The 12,730-nt window shown below is 38.1% G+C and overlaps 1 protein-coding gene across 3 annotated transcripts in view; it reads right to left on the reverse strand.

Moving 5' to 3' along the window:
* LOC117307049 (contactin-2-like) overlaps positions 1-12,730 on the reverse strand; it is an 83,073-nt gene that overhangs the window by 22,418 nt on the left and 47,925 nt on the right. For 2 of the 3 annotated variants that reach the window (XM_033791689.1, XM_033791687.1), the window contains exons 3-5: positions 3,511-3,636; positions 1,734-2,042; positions 1,312-1,407 (exon numbers count right to left, since the gene is read on the reverse strand). In XM_033791689.1, coding sequence (XP_033647580.1) covers positions 1,312-1,407; positions 1,734-2,042; positions 3,511-3,574 — 469 coding nt within the window. In that variant the 5' untranslated portion in view covers positions 3,575-3,636. Of the gene's footprint in view, positions 1-1,311; positions 1,408-1,733; positions 2,043-3,510; positions 3,637-11,760; positions 12,048-12,730 lie in introns of those variants that run through there. The other variant, XM_033791688.1, reaches the window with a different exon arrangement.

Genomic DNA, 12,730 nt, shown 5'->3' on the forward strand with positions numbered 1-12,730 from the left:
TAGTTATTACTAAAAAATAATTGTTAGTATAAAAACTTACTTGGTAACAAGGAAGAGCTGTTGATAGTATAAAACATTGTGAGAAACAGCTCCCTCTGAAGCGATGAAGTTTTTGAGAAAGACGTTATTTGTCAATAAATAAAATTAAAATACTCCAGGCCTGACGCCTTTTATTAGGCATTTGAAAATACACAAATTTGTGCAACAATTTTTTTTTTTTTTCTTCTTTCATTATTCTGTTGTGTGTTTGATGACCAATAGACCGATCCAGTAGGCTCCGCCCACAACGCACGTGTGAGCAAGAACTCATGGGCTATCCAATGCCTTTCTGCACAACTCTACCGCGCGCGCCAAGATACGCGCATGCATGTCGGACCTTATTTGTCGGACCTTCGTTGCGTTGTGATTGGTCAATACGCAATGGGGCAAAGCTTAATGGATCCGTCTATCGAGCCAAACAGAATTACAGATTTTTTATTTATCCTTTGCATATGTTGGGATACACCAAGTAAGCAAACTGGTCGTTGACAGTTACATAAGGTGTCCAGTGCCTTTAAACAAAAACAGTTACAAGGGGTGAGAGTCATTTCTGATAAATACAAAAAAGTCTGAAACTTGGATAAACATCTTATCAGGTACAATGAAATGCTGGCAATTCAACCTTTTGATAACCCCTGAAGTTGTAGATTCCAAGGAGGTTTTGGTATAAATATAATATCTTCAGACCTAGAGAAGTATATGATTTCCTTATAGCTGACTAACATTTTCTGTTTACCAGACAGACTTTAGAGGAATCTGAAATCAGATATAAGTCTGTGATCCCAGCATTTTGAGTAAATGTGTAGTTCTTTGATATAAATGTATCACACAATGCATGAGACCTACAGCTTTACGTCCTATAAGAAAGACAAAGCAAATTGTTTAATCCCCAGAAGTAAAATTGTATGTGATTGACAAAAAAAAAATTCCTCAAGCAAAACCAGCTCTCTCTTGGTGTGGATATATAGCCAACAAAAATGCAAGACATAATACATTTTAATTTTATAGAGATTTGTAGACTCTACATGAGTTCAAGCATTCTACTCTATTACAACCACATACCCTGATACTTTATTCTTGGACGGGCAGGGCATTTTTCCTTTTGGCAAAGGCCACCTCTCTGTGGGCATTCTGAATTCCTATATGAACATTTTAAGGGGCAGCAAGGCAATCACATCCATTGCCTCTATGCAGTTCTGGACCTGCATCCAGTCTTTTGTGGTCCCTATTTCAGAAGGAAAACAAGTTTTATAATTTGAACAAAGAGTTTACCTGGGTAGTTCTCTGGTGGGTTGCATGATATACATACTCCTGTGTTAAGTTCGACCTGCATGTTACTGGGTGGTGGGTCCGGAAACAGGGCAACATCTGAGGAGAGAAGTATTGTGGGATAGTCAAGTGTTAGAAAGTCATTAACATAAAAAGTCTGAATTCAGCCAAAAGTCTGAACAAGCTCATTCCTGACTTTCAGTGGCCAATCAATCACCAAGTTTCATGAACACTCATTTCCAATTATGGGCCATGTAAAGGGCGGTTTATAGTAGGTCGCGCGATGGAAAGTTCGACTCGCCTCACAGTTTATAGTCATCGCTGAGGCCTAAAAACTGTGTATTTTTTTAATCGCGCGTCAAGATTTCCATCGCCTGACCATCGCGCGACCGACTATAAACCGGCCTTAATGTTTTTATACTCACAAGCTATTTCAAGCTTTGCCTTTCTGCTCATGATTGTTCCGATCTGGTTGCTGGCAAAGCACTGATAGCTGCCCACATCGTCAGTTTGGTCTGGATCGGTGATCGTTAGCCTGCCTCTACCCACAGTGTATCTAGTATCCACCGCTGGGTCGATCATGACATCATCTTTCTTCCAAGCATAGTCTGGACTAGCATCACCCTCTGCCTCACAATCCAAGATGACCGAGTTGCTGCTACTATCCACATTAAAGATCTCATCAAGCGGTTGCTTCACTAAGTGCGGACCGGTTCCCTCAACACCCGTGTATTCTAAGGAATGGTTAACATTTAACAAAATTAAAGGCATGAAAATTGCCCAATAAGCATCCCATTGGTCACATTTTACATTTCTTAAAATAGCACAAAACTGTGAACATATTTTTCATTTCTTAAAATAGCACAAAAACTGTGAACATATTTTACATATCTTAAAATAGCACAAAAACTGTGAACATATTTTACATTTCTTAAAAGAGCACAAAAATTGTGAACATATTTTACATATCTTAAAATAGCACAAAAACTGTGAACATATTTTACATTTCTTAAAAGAGCACAAAAATTGTGAACACCACTGTCATTGAAATTTGTCTGATTGTATATCTTTTTCCAATTGATGTCACAATGGGTCGTGGGTCATCTTTACAGGCGAATAAATCATTTTTTGAACCAAAAACTGTTGATTATATGTATATTAGTTGGTGCGGAACTTGGCTGTGTAGTCAAGTATGAAAGCTCGATGCAACTCAAAGTCCAAAACCAAGATGCCCATTAAGATGGCATTCATCGGGAACTATCTATTGCCATTTCCTTCACACAAGATGGAAGAAATATTTCTATGTTCATAAATTTTATATTAACAAGTTCCTTTCCAACTGACTTGAAAGGTCCGACTTGATGTTACACAGTGTAAAATTGGCACCCTCTATTTGGGCAAGTAAATCATTTGTTTGAAACATCCAACTGTGCGCGATGCATAAATATCTCATGCTACATGTGGGAGTTTTTATAAATTCCATGCGTGATTGGTCAGTGAACCACTTAGAAAAGTTGGAACACTTGACGCAGCTCAGAGCCAAAACCCAAGTTGCTCGTAAAGATGGCACCTTAGGGGTGAAAGTCACTCACTCACAAAAATGTCTGAAACTTGAATGGGCAACATGTTGAAGTGATGGCATTTCCACCTTTAAGTAATCCCTGGGGTTAGAGATCTCAAGGAGCGAATTCTGGGAACAGAAGCCTCAATGCTACAAAGAAGGTTTAATTTTTACCTGAGAAAGTTTTTTTTTTTAATCAGACAGACATAAAATACAAAAAAAGTCTGAATTCAGATTAAAGTCTGAAATTTCACATATCTGTGCGCATCCAGAACTATCTTTATGAAAACAAAATCCAATTGGAGACTTTGGAACACTAGTTGGCAGCTGACTTACCAGGGAAACTTATCTTGTTTGTAAACGCAGCTCTGATCATGCACAAATTACCAAGAACTATGAAGTTATTTGCTTAGATGTTGTTCAGTTGGTTTCAGTATGATTCCATTGTGGTTTATGAATTTATTTCCAGTAGTTTGTTTTTGATTGTGTGTTATTAATCATTTTGTGTATTGCATGTATGCATTGTGAATTTCCTCCTTGGTAGGACTAGGACCATTAAAGTTAAATTGAATTGAAGTCTGCAGCTGCCTAGCATCCTAAATGTACCCTATTGATGACACGGCTTGGAGAAAAACTCTTACCCTGGGCTTTGCAGATGACCACAGCACCAATAAGCAGCACCAGTTTTATTCCCTGAAACATCATGATATCAAAATGTTGATTCTGCTACCTGGTGATGACTCAAGATGGAGATTAAACTCAAATGCCTGTTAAGAAAGAAAATAGGAGAGTAAAGTGTTAAAGGCAGTGGACACTATTGGTAATTACTCAAAATAATTATTAGATAAAACCTTACTTGGTAACAGGTAATGGGGAGCTGTTGATAGTATAAAACATTGTGAGATATGGCTCCCTCTGGACTGAAGTAACATAGTTTTCAAGAAAGAAATAATTTTCTACGAGTTTGATTTCGAGACCTCAAGTTTAGAATTTGAGGTCTCAAAATCAACCATCTAAAAGCACACAACTTTGTGTGACAAGGGTGTTTTTTCTTTCATTGTTTCGCAACTTTGATGACCGATTGAGCTCAAATTTTCAGATGTTTGTTATTCTATGTATATGTTGAGATACACCAAGTGGACTGGTCTTTGACAATACCTTTATGTCTTTAGTGGGTACAAATTTGGTGCTGAACAAAGAAAACAAATACCACACACTGGTACTCCTTGCCTGGTGCATGTTTCCCTTCATTCTACAATCTAGACTTGTTTAAATATTACATATATGTCCCAATTTCTAAACACAAAAAAAAATTTTTTTAAAAAAAATCATGTATTTCTGTTGACATTTTCACTGACAATATTTGTCAAAAGAAACGAACAATGCAATGTCCATGCGTTTTGTGATGATTATTATATAGAAATGAATGGTCTCTAAACGCTATAGCAACATCCAATCAAGGGCTCAGATTCTTAAACAAATGGATACAAAAATCTTGTTTCATTTGATGGTTTGATGTATTAATCTGCTTACATTGGAGCGGCAAATGCACATGCGGAGTCTGTCTGTGATACGAGATGGGGGATTGGGACAACAACAAAATACCCAACTCAAAAGTGCACAGCCACACAGTACCAGCTCGCTGCCCTTGTACTTATATGACAGTCCCTAGGGTCATGTGTGGTCTCTATCTATCTACAGCCATACCCTGGTCTCTGCTAAGACTTAATAAACATGATAAATGGACCCAGGGAAATGGATTGCTCCATAAAGGCCAGGCCAGGGTGTATGTATACAACTCCTTGCTCTTTATAGTATACAGGAACACAGCAGACTGCCTGTTTATTTTTCTTTCTAAAAATTGTATGGTTGGCTGGGGCAGGAGTGGCCTGAGGGTGAATATATTATGCAAATAGCGTCAGAGATGTTTTTTTTTTATAATAGGAGGTAAATTTAGCCATCTGACTTATTTCTTTTGCATTTGCTGTGCATGAGTTTAAAATGTAAGCAACTGAGAAAACCCAGCAGAATATGGCATTCTGTTCATATTTGCTGAATGTAACGCTTTTATATGCATCAAGTTTGTGTACAATATATGTTAAATTTGCATCGGGGATAAAGAATATTAATTTTGGTTTTTACCCATACACCGGGTACATTTTTAATAGTAGTAGAGAGACACTTCAATGCTACACACCCATGTACAAAGAAGTTTGTGCAGAAACCATAAATTTGGGGACAATGCAAACAAAGGAAAAGTGAGGGTTGAAGGTGTTGGGAGGAGAAAGTGGAGTGGTTCTGTCAGTTGTAGTGAACCGTTTTCTGTGGTTTTTATTAATATTTTAGGAATATGTAAGTAGTACAGTCAACCATCGCTTGAACACTGTTATAAAGAGGCTCTGCTTATAAAGAGCACGTTCTGAAGTCAGAATCCCATTTCTGCTTACTGTGTTTCTTTGTTTTGCTGTCCTCTGTTATAAAGAGGTGTTTAAACAAATCCCAGATATCATGGCTTAATGAGAGTTGTCTGTACTGTTTTTGTACTATTGCTTCAGTTGACTGTTTTTGTTTATTGTTTATACAACTCTGTCAATTTTAAATTGTTTTCTTTTTTTCCAGTGGACTATAATGCTGGATATGGAATTAGTCAAATACTGAGCAAATACCGTATGAAAATGAGTTTAACAATCTTTAAAAAAATATGTAAATATGTAATCCACTGATGTTAGCAACTACTGTCACGTATACACATGTATAGCAGAACATTCGGTATTTTTTTCTCATACAAACACTTCCTTGCCTACCGATGAACCATAAATTACAGCATACCAATTGCACAATACAATAAATTATCGAGAGTATAATACCACAATACCAGATCCGAAAGCCTATTCACACACAAGCAGTAAAATGTATAAGTGCAAAGTTCGAATGCACTTTTGTATTTGCCATTTTTACCTTCAGCATTTTACCTCCAGCATTCAGAGAAACACTAATGATGATATTGTCTAGTTGCTTTTTATAGCCATTCAATATTTGATGGGTAAGCCATCAAAAATGTATTGTTTACTTTCAATCCCTGTTTTTTTTTTATATATTCTTTTATCGACCTTGTCAATCATTGATGCAAGAGTCAGCAACATCCATTCATTTGGTTAATTGTCTTGCACTACTACTCAACAGAAATGAGCTGTTCATCATTATAGTACCAAGGATATGGGGGCTTGACAAAATATACAATAAACAAAGATAGCACCTTTTGCTAAACTTGACTTTGCACCTTATACGCCTCTCTTAATACTTATGCATGACATCATAATTCTTACCCAAAATCAGGCTATGGGCGCACGTTCCCCATCACTTGCAGTGGCTGCGCCCATCGCCTCGTTTTGAGTTAGCATTGTGACATACCTCATGCATAAATATTAAGAGAGGCGTATAGTTTCTTATAGTAAAGCCTTTATCTTCATTAAGGGAAGATTATATGAACATTACAACTTGGGGAACCAGGGAAATGACAAGGGCCCAATTTCATGGAGTTGCTTTCTGTAGAATTCTGCAACTGCTGCCCATACCTTACAGGAGACTGTAGGCACTTTATTTTTAAGGGCAAGACCTTTTTTTCTTTAAAACGGGCATTGAGGAAACAGGAAAATTTCACCATGGGGCATCACGGTGGAAACGTACATCTTTGTGCGGTAGAACATAGGATGGGACAATGAATAACCTTCTTTTGACTGGGTGCCCTCCTAAATGACGTCCTGTGCACAAGGTCCATTGGCTTCATGAACTATCAGGCTTCATTATGTGACTTAAATAAAGTCCCAAACGAGTGTTTTCAACCATGGACCAGGGAATTTAATTTCTTTTAAAGAAACATAACTTTACTGATGATTGCACAACGTACACATACACATTGTGCAATTTATCATCAGTACACGTTCATGTTGAGTTGTTTACCAGTTGTGGATTCCATTGTTGCTGTTTTAATGTTCTGTCGTGTATTTTTTAGGGATGTTTTATATGCAATCTCTGACAATCTCAGGTACACACACTTTTTTGTATCTTTTCTTCATTTGAACATTTTAACGATGGTGTGAACTGAACTGTTCCATTGATATCAAATGATGGCTATACAATGTTGGTTTTCTGGTGTTGTGGTTTCAAAACTAAATACAAATGTAATTTTTCTCTCTCATCAAAGGTCTTTGTGAGAGATTAGATCAAAGCAAAAGACACAACAAGGTTTGCCTGCATGTTAGAACCAGACGAACAGTCTGTCCGTAGATGGCAATGGTCTGGCCGCCAGGGGGAAATAATCCACCGCAATGAAACATCAGCGCGTGCTGGGCTCTTGCCTCCCTCAGGCTATAACCGGCTTTTTCATTTCAGGATCTGTTTACGCCAGGCAGATGGAAAACAATATGCTGGCTCTAAACACAAGCCACTGCCAGGTAATTGGAAATGTTACCAGCTACGTTGTACACATTACAAATGATTTGACTTGCCCCTGTTTTAGGGGGGAAGAGAAGTAGTAAACAATTTCCTTTTCATTTCCACTGTGCAGGGGATTTCAGGGATACTAAACAAAAAATGGCATCCTTTTGGTCTGGACAAGCAAGGGTTTGGGCGTAGAGCAAGGATTTGGGCGTACCGAGCCAGAAATACCTGACTGCATGGGTTCACAACCTTTAGGGTTTTCCTCCCATATCTGAAACTTAACACTTTTTTATTTGTTTCCTATTCATTCTGTTATTGGATGTGTAATAAATAACTGAATAAATAAATAAATAAATAAATAAATATTTATGCAAGTATTTTTTTCCAGCTCATTCAAATTCAACCATCAACGAGAAAGATGTATTCCTTTTTTTTACTTCAGCGACTGCGTATACAAAGGTTGTCACTTGGTAAATTGGCCAGGCAAGCACGTATAATGGGATGAATCAGAGTTTGAGTGGAGCTATAGCTGGGTACATCTCAACCAAGGTGTCTCTGTAATACATTGAGCGTGTCAAGACAATTTATCCAAGCCGTAATAAGATGATTCTACTTGTAAAGAAATTTGACAAGCTAGGCTGCACCTACAGTGCACGGTGAATGAAGAGCCAACTTGAATGCCGGAAGATGGTTTCATTTTTTTGTTTCATTGATGTGGTACGGTTTGGGTGATTATCGAAAACTAAGGCACACTGATCATGTTAATACACATGGTTCCAGTACTGCCAATAACCCTGAGAAATAATTCAAAATGAAATTTAAATGTTGTCTTTTTATGCCTCACAAGGTTAGTTAAGTGTATTTTGACCAGTACATTGTATGGAACAGAAAACGAGAGCAAATTAGTACTAGTAAAAGTTTCATTGTCTTTTATACACCATTGACCCCCTTGAACAGCGCGCAGCGCACTTAGACCCACCTATTCTGTCCGCCGTTTTTGGAGTTAAAATCATTAACGCACAAGCTTGAACAAAGGATTTAACTCCCAAAATGATGGAAATGGTAGACGCACACGGTTTGGAGGTGCATTCCGCATTATGCCAGGGGGGCTGTATACGATACAGGTTCATTTATAATGTTGCAAGACAGTTTCTTTATTTTTAGGTTCCCTATGGGCTGATGTGGCCTACATGTAAACATCTCAATACTGTTTGTGAACAAAAATGTCATGTGATCTAGGGAAAAACAAACCTAAATGGGGAAATACTTCTTCTGTGTTAAATAAACACCCAACTGCCATTGGCGCTGAAATCTCAAGTTACCAATCTAGTACATACTTCATTCATAGAGCTAGGCCACAGTTTCAAAGTTGACTGCACATATCATACGGAAGTAACAACATTTGAAAACACGCCTTTAGTTGAATAATATGATGCATTAAAAAGTTGCAAATTGTCTCCAGATTAAAAAATTAAGTGGGAACACAAGGACAATCAGGATCTGACCATGAAATTTTGATCCTCGTTAGGAGTAGGATTAAAGCGGGATCTGATTGCCCTTTTGGATTAATGGGCGATCAAAAGTCTAGTGGGAACGCAAAGGGCAATCAGACCCCGCAATTCGCTAGCAAAACAGTGTTCTTTTGAACCCACTTCTGTTCCAAAAAAGGGGGATCAATGCGCGATCATACTCAAGTGGGAACGCGACCGCGATTTCACGCCTGCAACCAATCTTGTTGCGGGATCCCGATCTGGCAGTTAAAGATCCAGTGGGAACCCGGTCTTATTCCATCTACTGCAATGTACCAACACCTGTAACACATCAATCAATCAACCAAGTCAATCAAAGAATCAATCAATCAATCAATCAAAGAGTGAATCAACCAAGGGTCAGTGACTTTGTTGTAAAACCTAAAGACCACAATCAAAATAGCAGACAAGGTCAATTCTTATTACATGTAATTAAACCCTCAACCTACCAGTATAATTTACACCAAATAAAACGGATGCCCTGAAAAATTGTTTTGCTAACTAATATGTCTTGGGAAAAACACCTTTTTTGCACTCTCACTAACAACTTAAACAGCAACAGGGTGGGAGTGTACAAAGAATTGACAAATCCTGAAAATGAAGAGAGACAAAACACCTGGACATCTGTTGCAGGATAATTTATAGACTTCTACAGTTTTAAGGTACCCTAACCCCAACAAGAAAATGGAAAACAAGAAGTTTGGACACAACAGTGGATGGAGATACTTCATCAATTGTCTCCGTGTCCCTTGGTCATTGCCTCGGTGCCCTTTGATATGTTCTAGAGGAAGATTAGAATCAATGTCTGAAGTGCCCCTTTGTAAGGCAAAATTGCTTTGCCCTTACAATAACAAGAATCATGTTCATGTATTTTATGTCTTTCTTCTCTAACTTGCTTAATAAGGTTCATTCAAGTCTCTAACAATTTTAACACAGTATAAAAATCCAAGGGGGAAAAATCCCTTAATCAGGAAAAACAAATCGGACAAGTCGACCTGTCAACAAGCAAACAGTACGTGAATAAACAAACATCTCGACACTACTTCCATTTGCCTCAGGTAAACATGGCTGTTCCGCGCCACCTGAAAACAAACGTCATTATTCAATCGTACAGCGAGACAATTTCAACTGATTCCAATTCTCCTTGTAGGTAAAGATGATGCAGGTCAGACTGCCACACCTTGCTGGGGGAATAAAACGAGGCAAAGCCGCAACAGACGAACGAGCCAGCGACCCTGAGAGCACCTGCAGCGGCAATTCCCCTAATGATGCGGGTGACTCTCCTCCCGGACACAGTCGGCAAAACCTTGGAGAGATAAGTGGTTTGAAGGCTCTTATGTGTAATGTACAGGTACTAGTACAAACATGATGTAATCATGTCGCTAGGGCAGCCATGTTGAGATATGAGAGAAGGGAGGGGCTCATCTAACAATACAAGTAAATTCATACTTGAATGTTCATCAGTCGGGTCCGAATGAAACCGTCAAAGACCACTTTATGACAACACTTTCGTTGTCATGAACGGTTTCCACCACAACAATTGAGAACCTTTATTTAAAATAATAGAGGCTGTTTTTATAAAGACACCTTCTACCCTACAAGGAAAATAAACCATCGGTGTTTCTAACGGAATAGTACGATCGCACCCCAAGCTGCTGTGTATGTACACAAGGTGCACTTCTACTGTTTCTCTAAAGTTGAACTTCAACCAAAAGAGCTTGTCAAGATAAACAATGTCGGGACTTTCTACCAACCCGGAAAGACTACTGTTAAGTTTTTTTTATTTTATCTTGGCTATTGCGGAACTTGATTGTATAATCTATGATCAAGTAATTGTTTGAGGAAGATGTTTTAGTTCAGCTATGTAGATCCTGATTCCATGATTGTAGTTTCACACAGTCCCTGGGAGAAGTCCCTGGTATTGGTTAGAAGTTGGACAATGACAAGTGGGCTGCCAAGATTATTCCATTCCTGTGCCAAGCAAAACATTCAACTACACGTATGTAAGAAAACAAGCAGGGCCCAGTTTCATTAAACTGCTTAAAGCCATTATACACTTTCGGTAAACAGTATTGTCCAAGTCCCACACTTCGTGTATCACAACTTATATATAAAATAACAATCCTGTGGAAATTTAGGCTCAATCGGACATCGGAGTCAGGAGAAAATAACGGGAAAACCCACTCCTGTTTTCGCGCGTTTCGCGGTGTCATGACATGTGTTTATACCAAATCCGTAATTCTCACTAACGAGAATTTATATTGTTTTGCCGTTTTCTCAAAAAGTAAAGCATTTCATGGACTAATATTTCAAGAGAAGTCTTTCACCATTACCTTCTGTACACCCTGTAAATTATTTGTAAATCGGTGAACTTTTTTTTTTTTTCTTCTTCTGTACCGAAAGGGTCCAATGGCTTTAAGCAGAAAAGCAGCAAAGTGCAACAAAATAGTGCTTCACTAAAAAGAAATTCAACATCCAAAATACCATGATATCACATCTACCAACTATGACTTGGCTCCTGCTAATTTTTGCTAAGTAGCAGTAACATGCTAAGCACTATTTTCTGACTAAGTAGCTCTATAACAAAGTGCACTGGCAAGTTCATAAGGATGTTGCATAATACAGCAGCTCAAGCGTGCATCAACAGTTCTTCCTGGTTAAGGCAGGAATGCCTTCCTAATTCCAAATTCGATCAACTATGTGGACTTTCTATGGCCTTAGCAATGACGTGTAATTGGCTTCCATACATGCACCACATGTACAACACACATGACAATACAAACAAATTTTAACAAAATTAGACAATTATAAATATTAATTGATTCTGGACATTTCCCTGCAGATTTACTATTGATTTTCACAGGGTTGAACTTTTTTTTTGTCCAGTACGAGGAGAAAAAATAGGCAAATTATTAGACTTACCTTATAAGTATGTAGGCCCTGCATGTACGTATAATATGAAAAATAGCTCTGCTGAATGTTATCGATAAAAATTCCTCACACAAAATGCCTTAAGATCCTTATCCATTCACCTACGCAAAATCAAGAAGACCAGGAATATTTTGTGAAGGAGTCAAATTTATGTCCAGAGCAAATACAGGGATCAAACGATTTCATCAAGCGGTTTTGCATCACTAAATATATAGACTGAGCAGGCTCTCTACACACTTAATGCTAACTATCGAGTCGCAAACGATGATTTTGCCTAGATATTTAGTCTAGCATTTTGCTACGCTATACAAGAGGAAACTGATGTATACTCTAGCCTTTTTCTCTGAACCTTGGAATATTTGATGAGAGAAACCTGTAGGAGGATGTGTCATCCCAGTGACAACGTATTGAATTGGTGAATCATCCTCCTAAATTCATGGTGACTGTAATCGTGACTGATGATGCCAAACACAGAGGGAGTGTGTCAATGGTTTAGAGATTGACTGACCTTGAAAGCCGGCTCTTCTCCTGATGAAGAAGACCGGTATTGAATGTATGGATTTCAAAGGGGGAAAACTTGCACTTGAATCTCGCGTTACGTTACATGCGGGCGTACTGTGGGTGTTACAGAACATGAGGCATCACATGCTACAGGTGTAGAATGTAAATCTGTCATTAAGAATGTCTTTGAAAAAAATAGCTTAATTTCCTGGTAGGTACTGGCAAGACACTTTAACAATAACTGCATCCTTCGGTTTGGACATAAAGCCACGGCATTTTAAAGGTACAAAATGGGTGTCATAATTCAAAACGTCACAAATCTGTTTTTAAAAAAAAGAAAATAACAAGCGCTTAGAGACGCAAAAAATAAAGCGCTATAAAAAACTACTAATTATGTTATTATAAGAGGTGACTCTTTTAAAATCATTAATCAAAATAATTAATCAAACAAAATTATCCT

The sequence above is a fragment of the Asterias rubens genome, chromosome 2 (genome assembly GCF_902459465.1).
Source record: "Asterias rubens chromosome 2, eAstRub1.3, whole genome shotgun sequence".
In the NCBI taxonomy this organism is placed as follows: Eukaryota; Metazoa; Echinodermata; class Asteroidea; order Forcipulatida; family Asteriidae; genus Asterias; species Asterias rubens.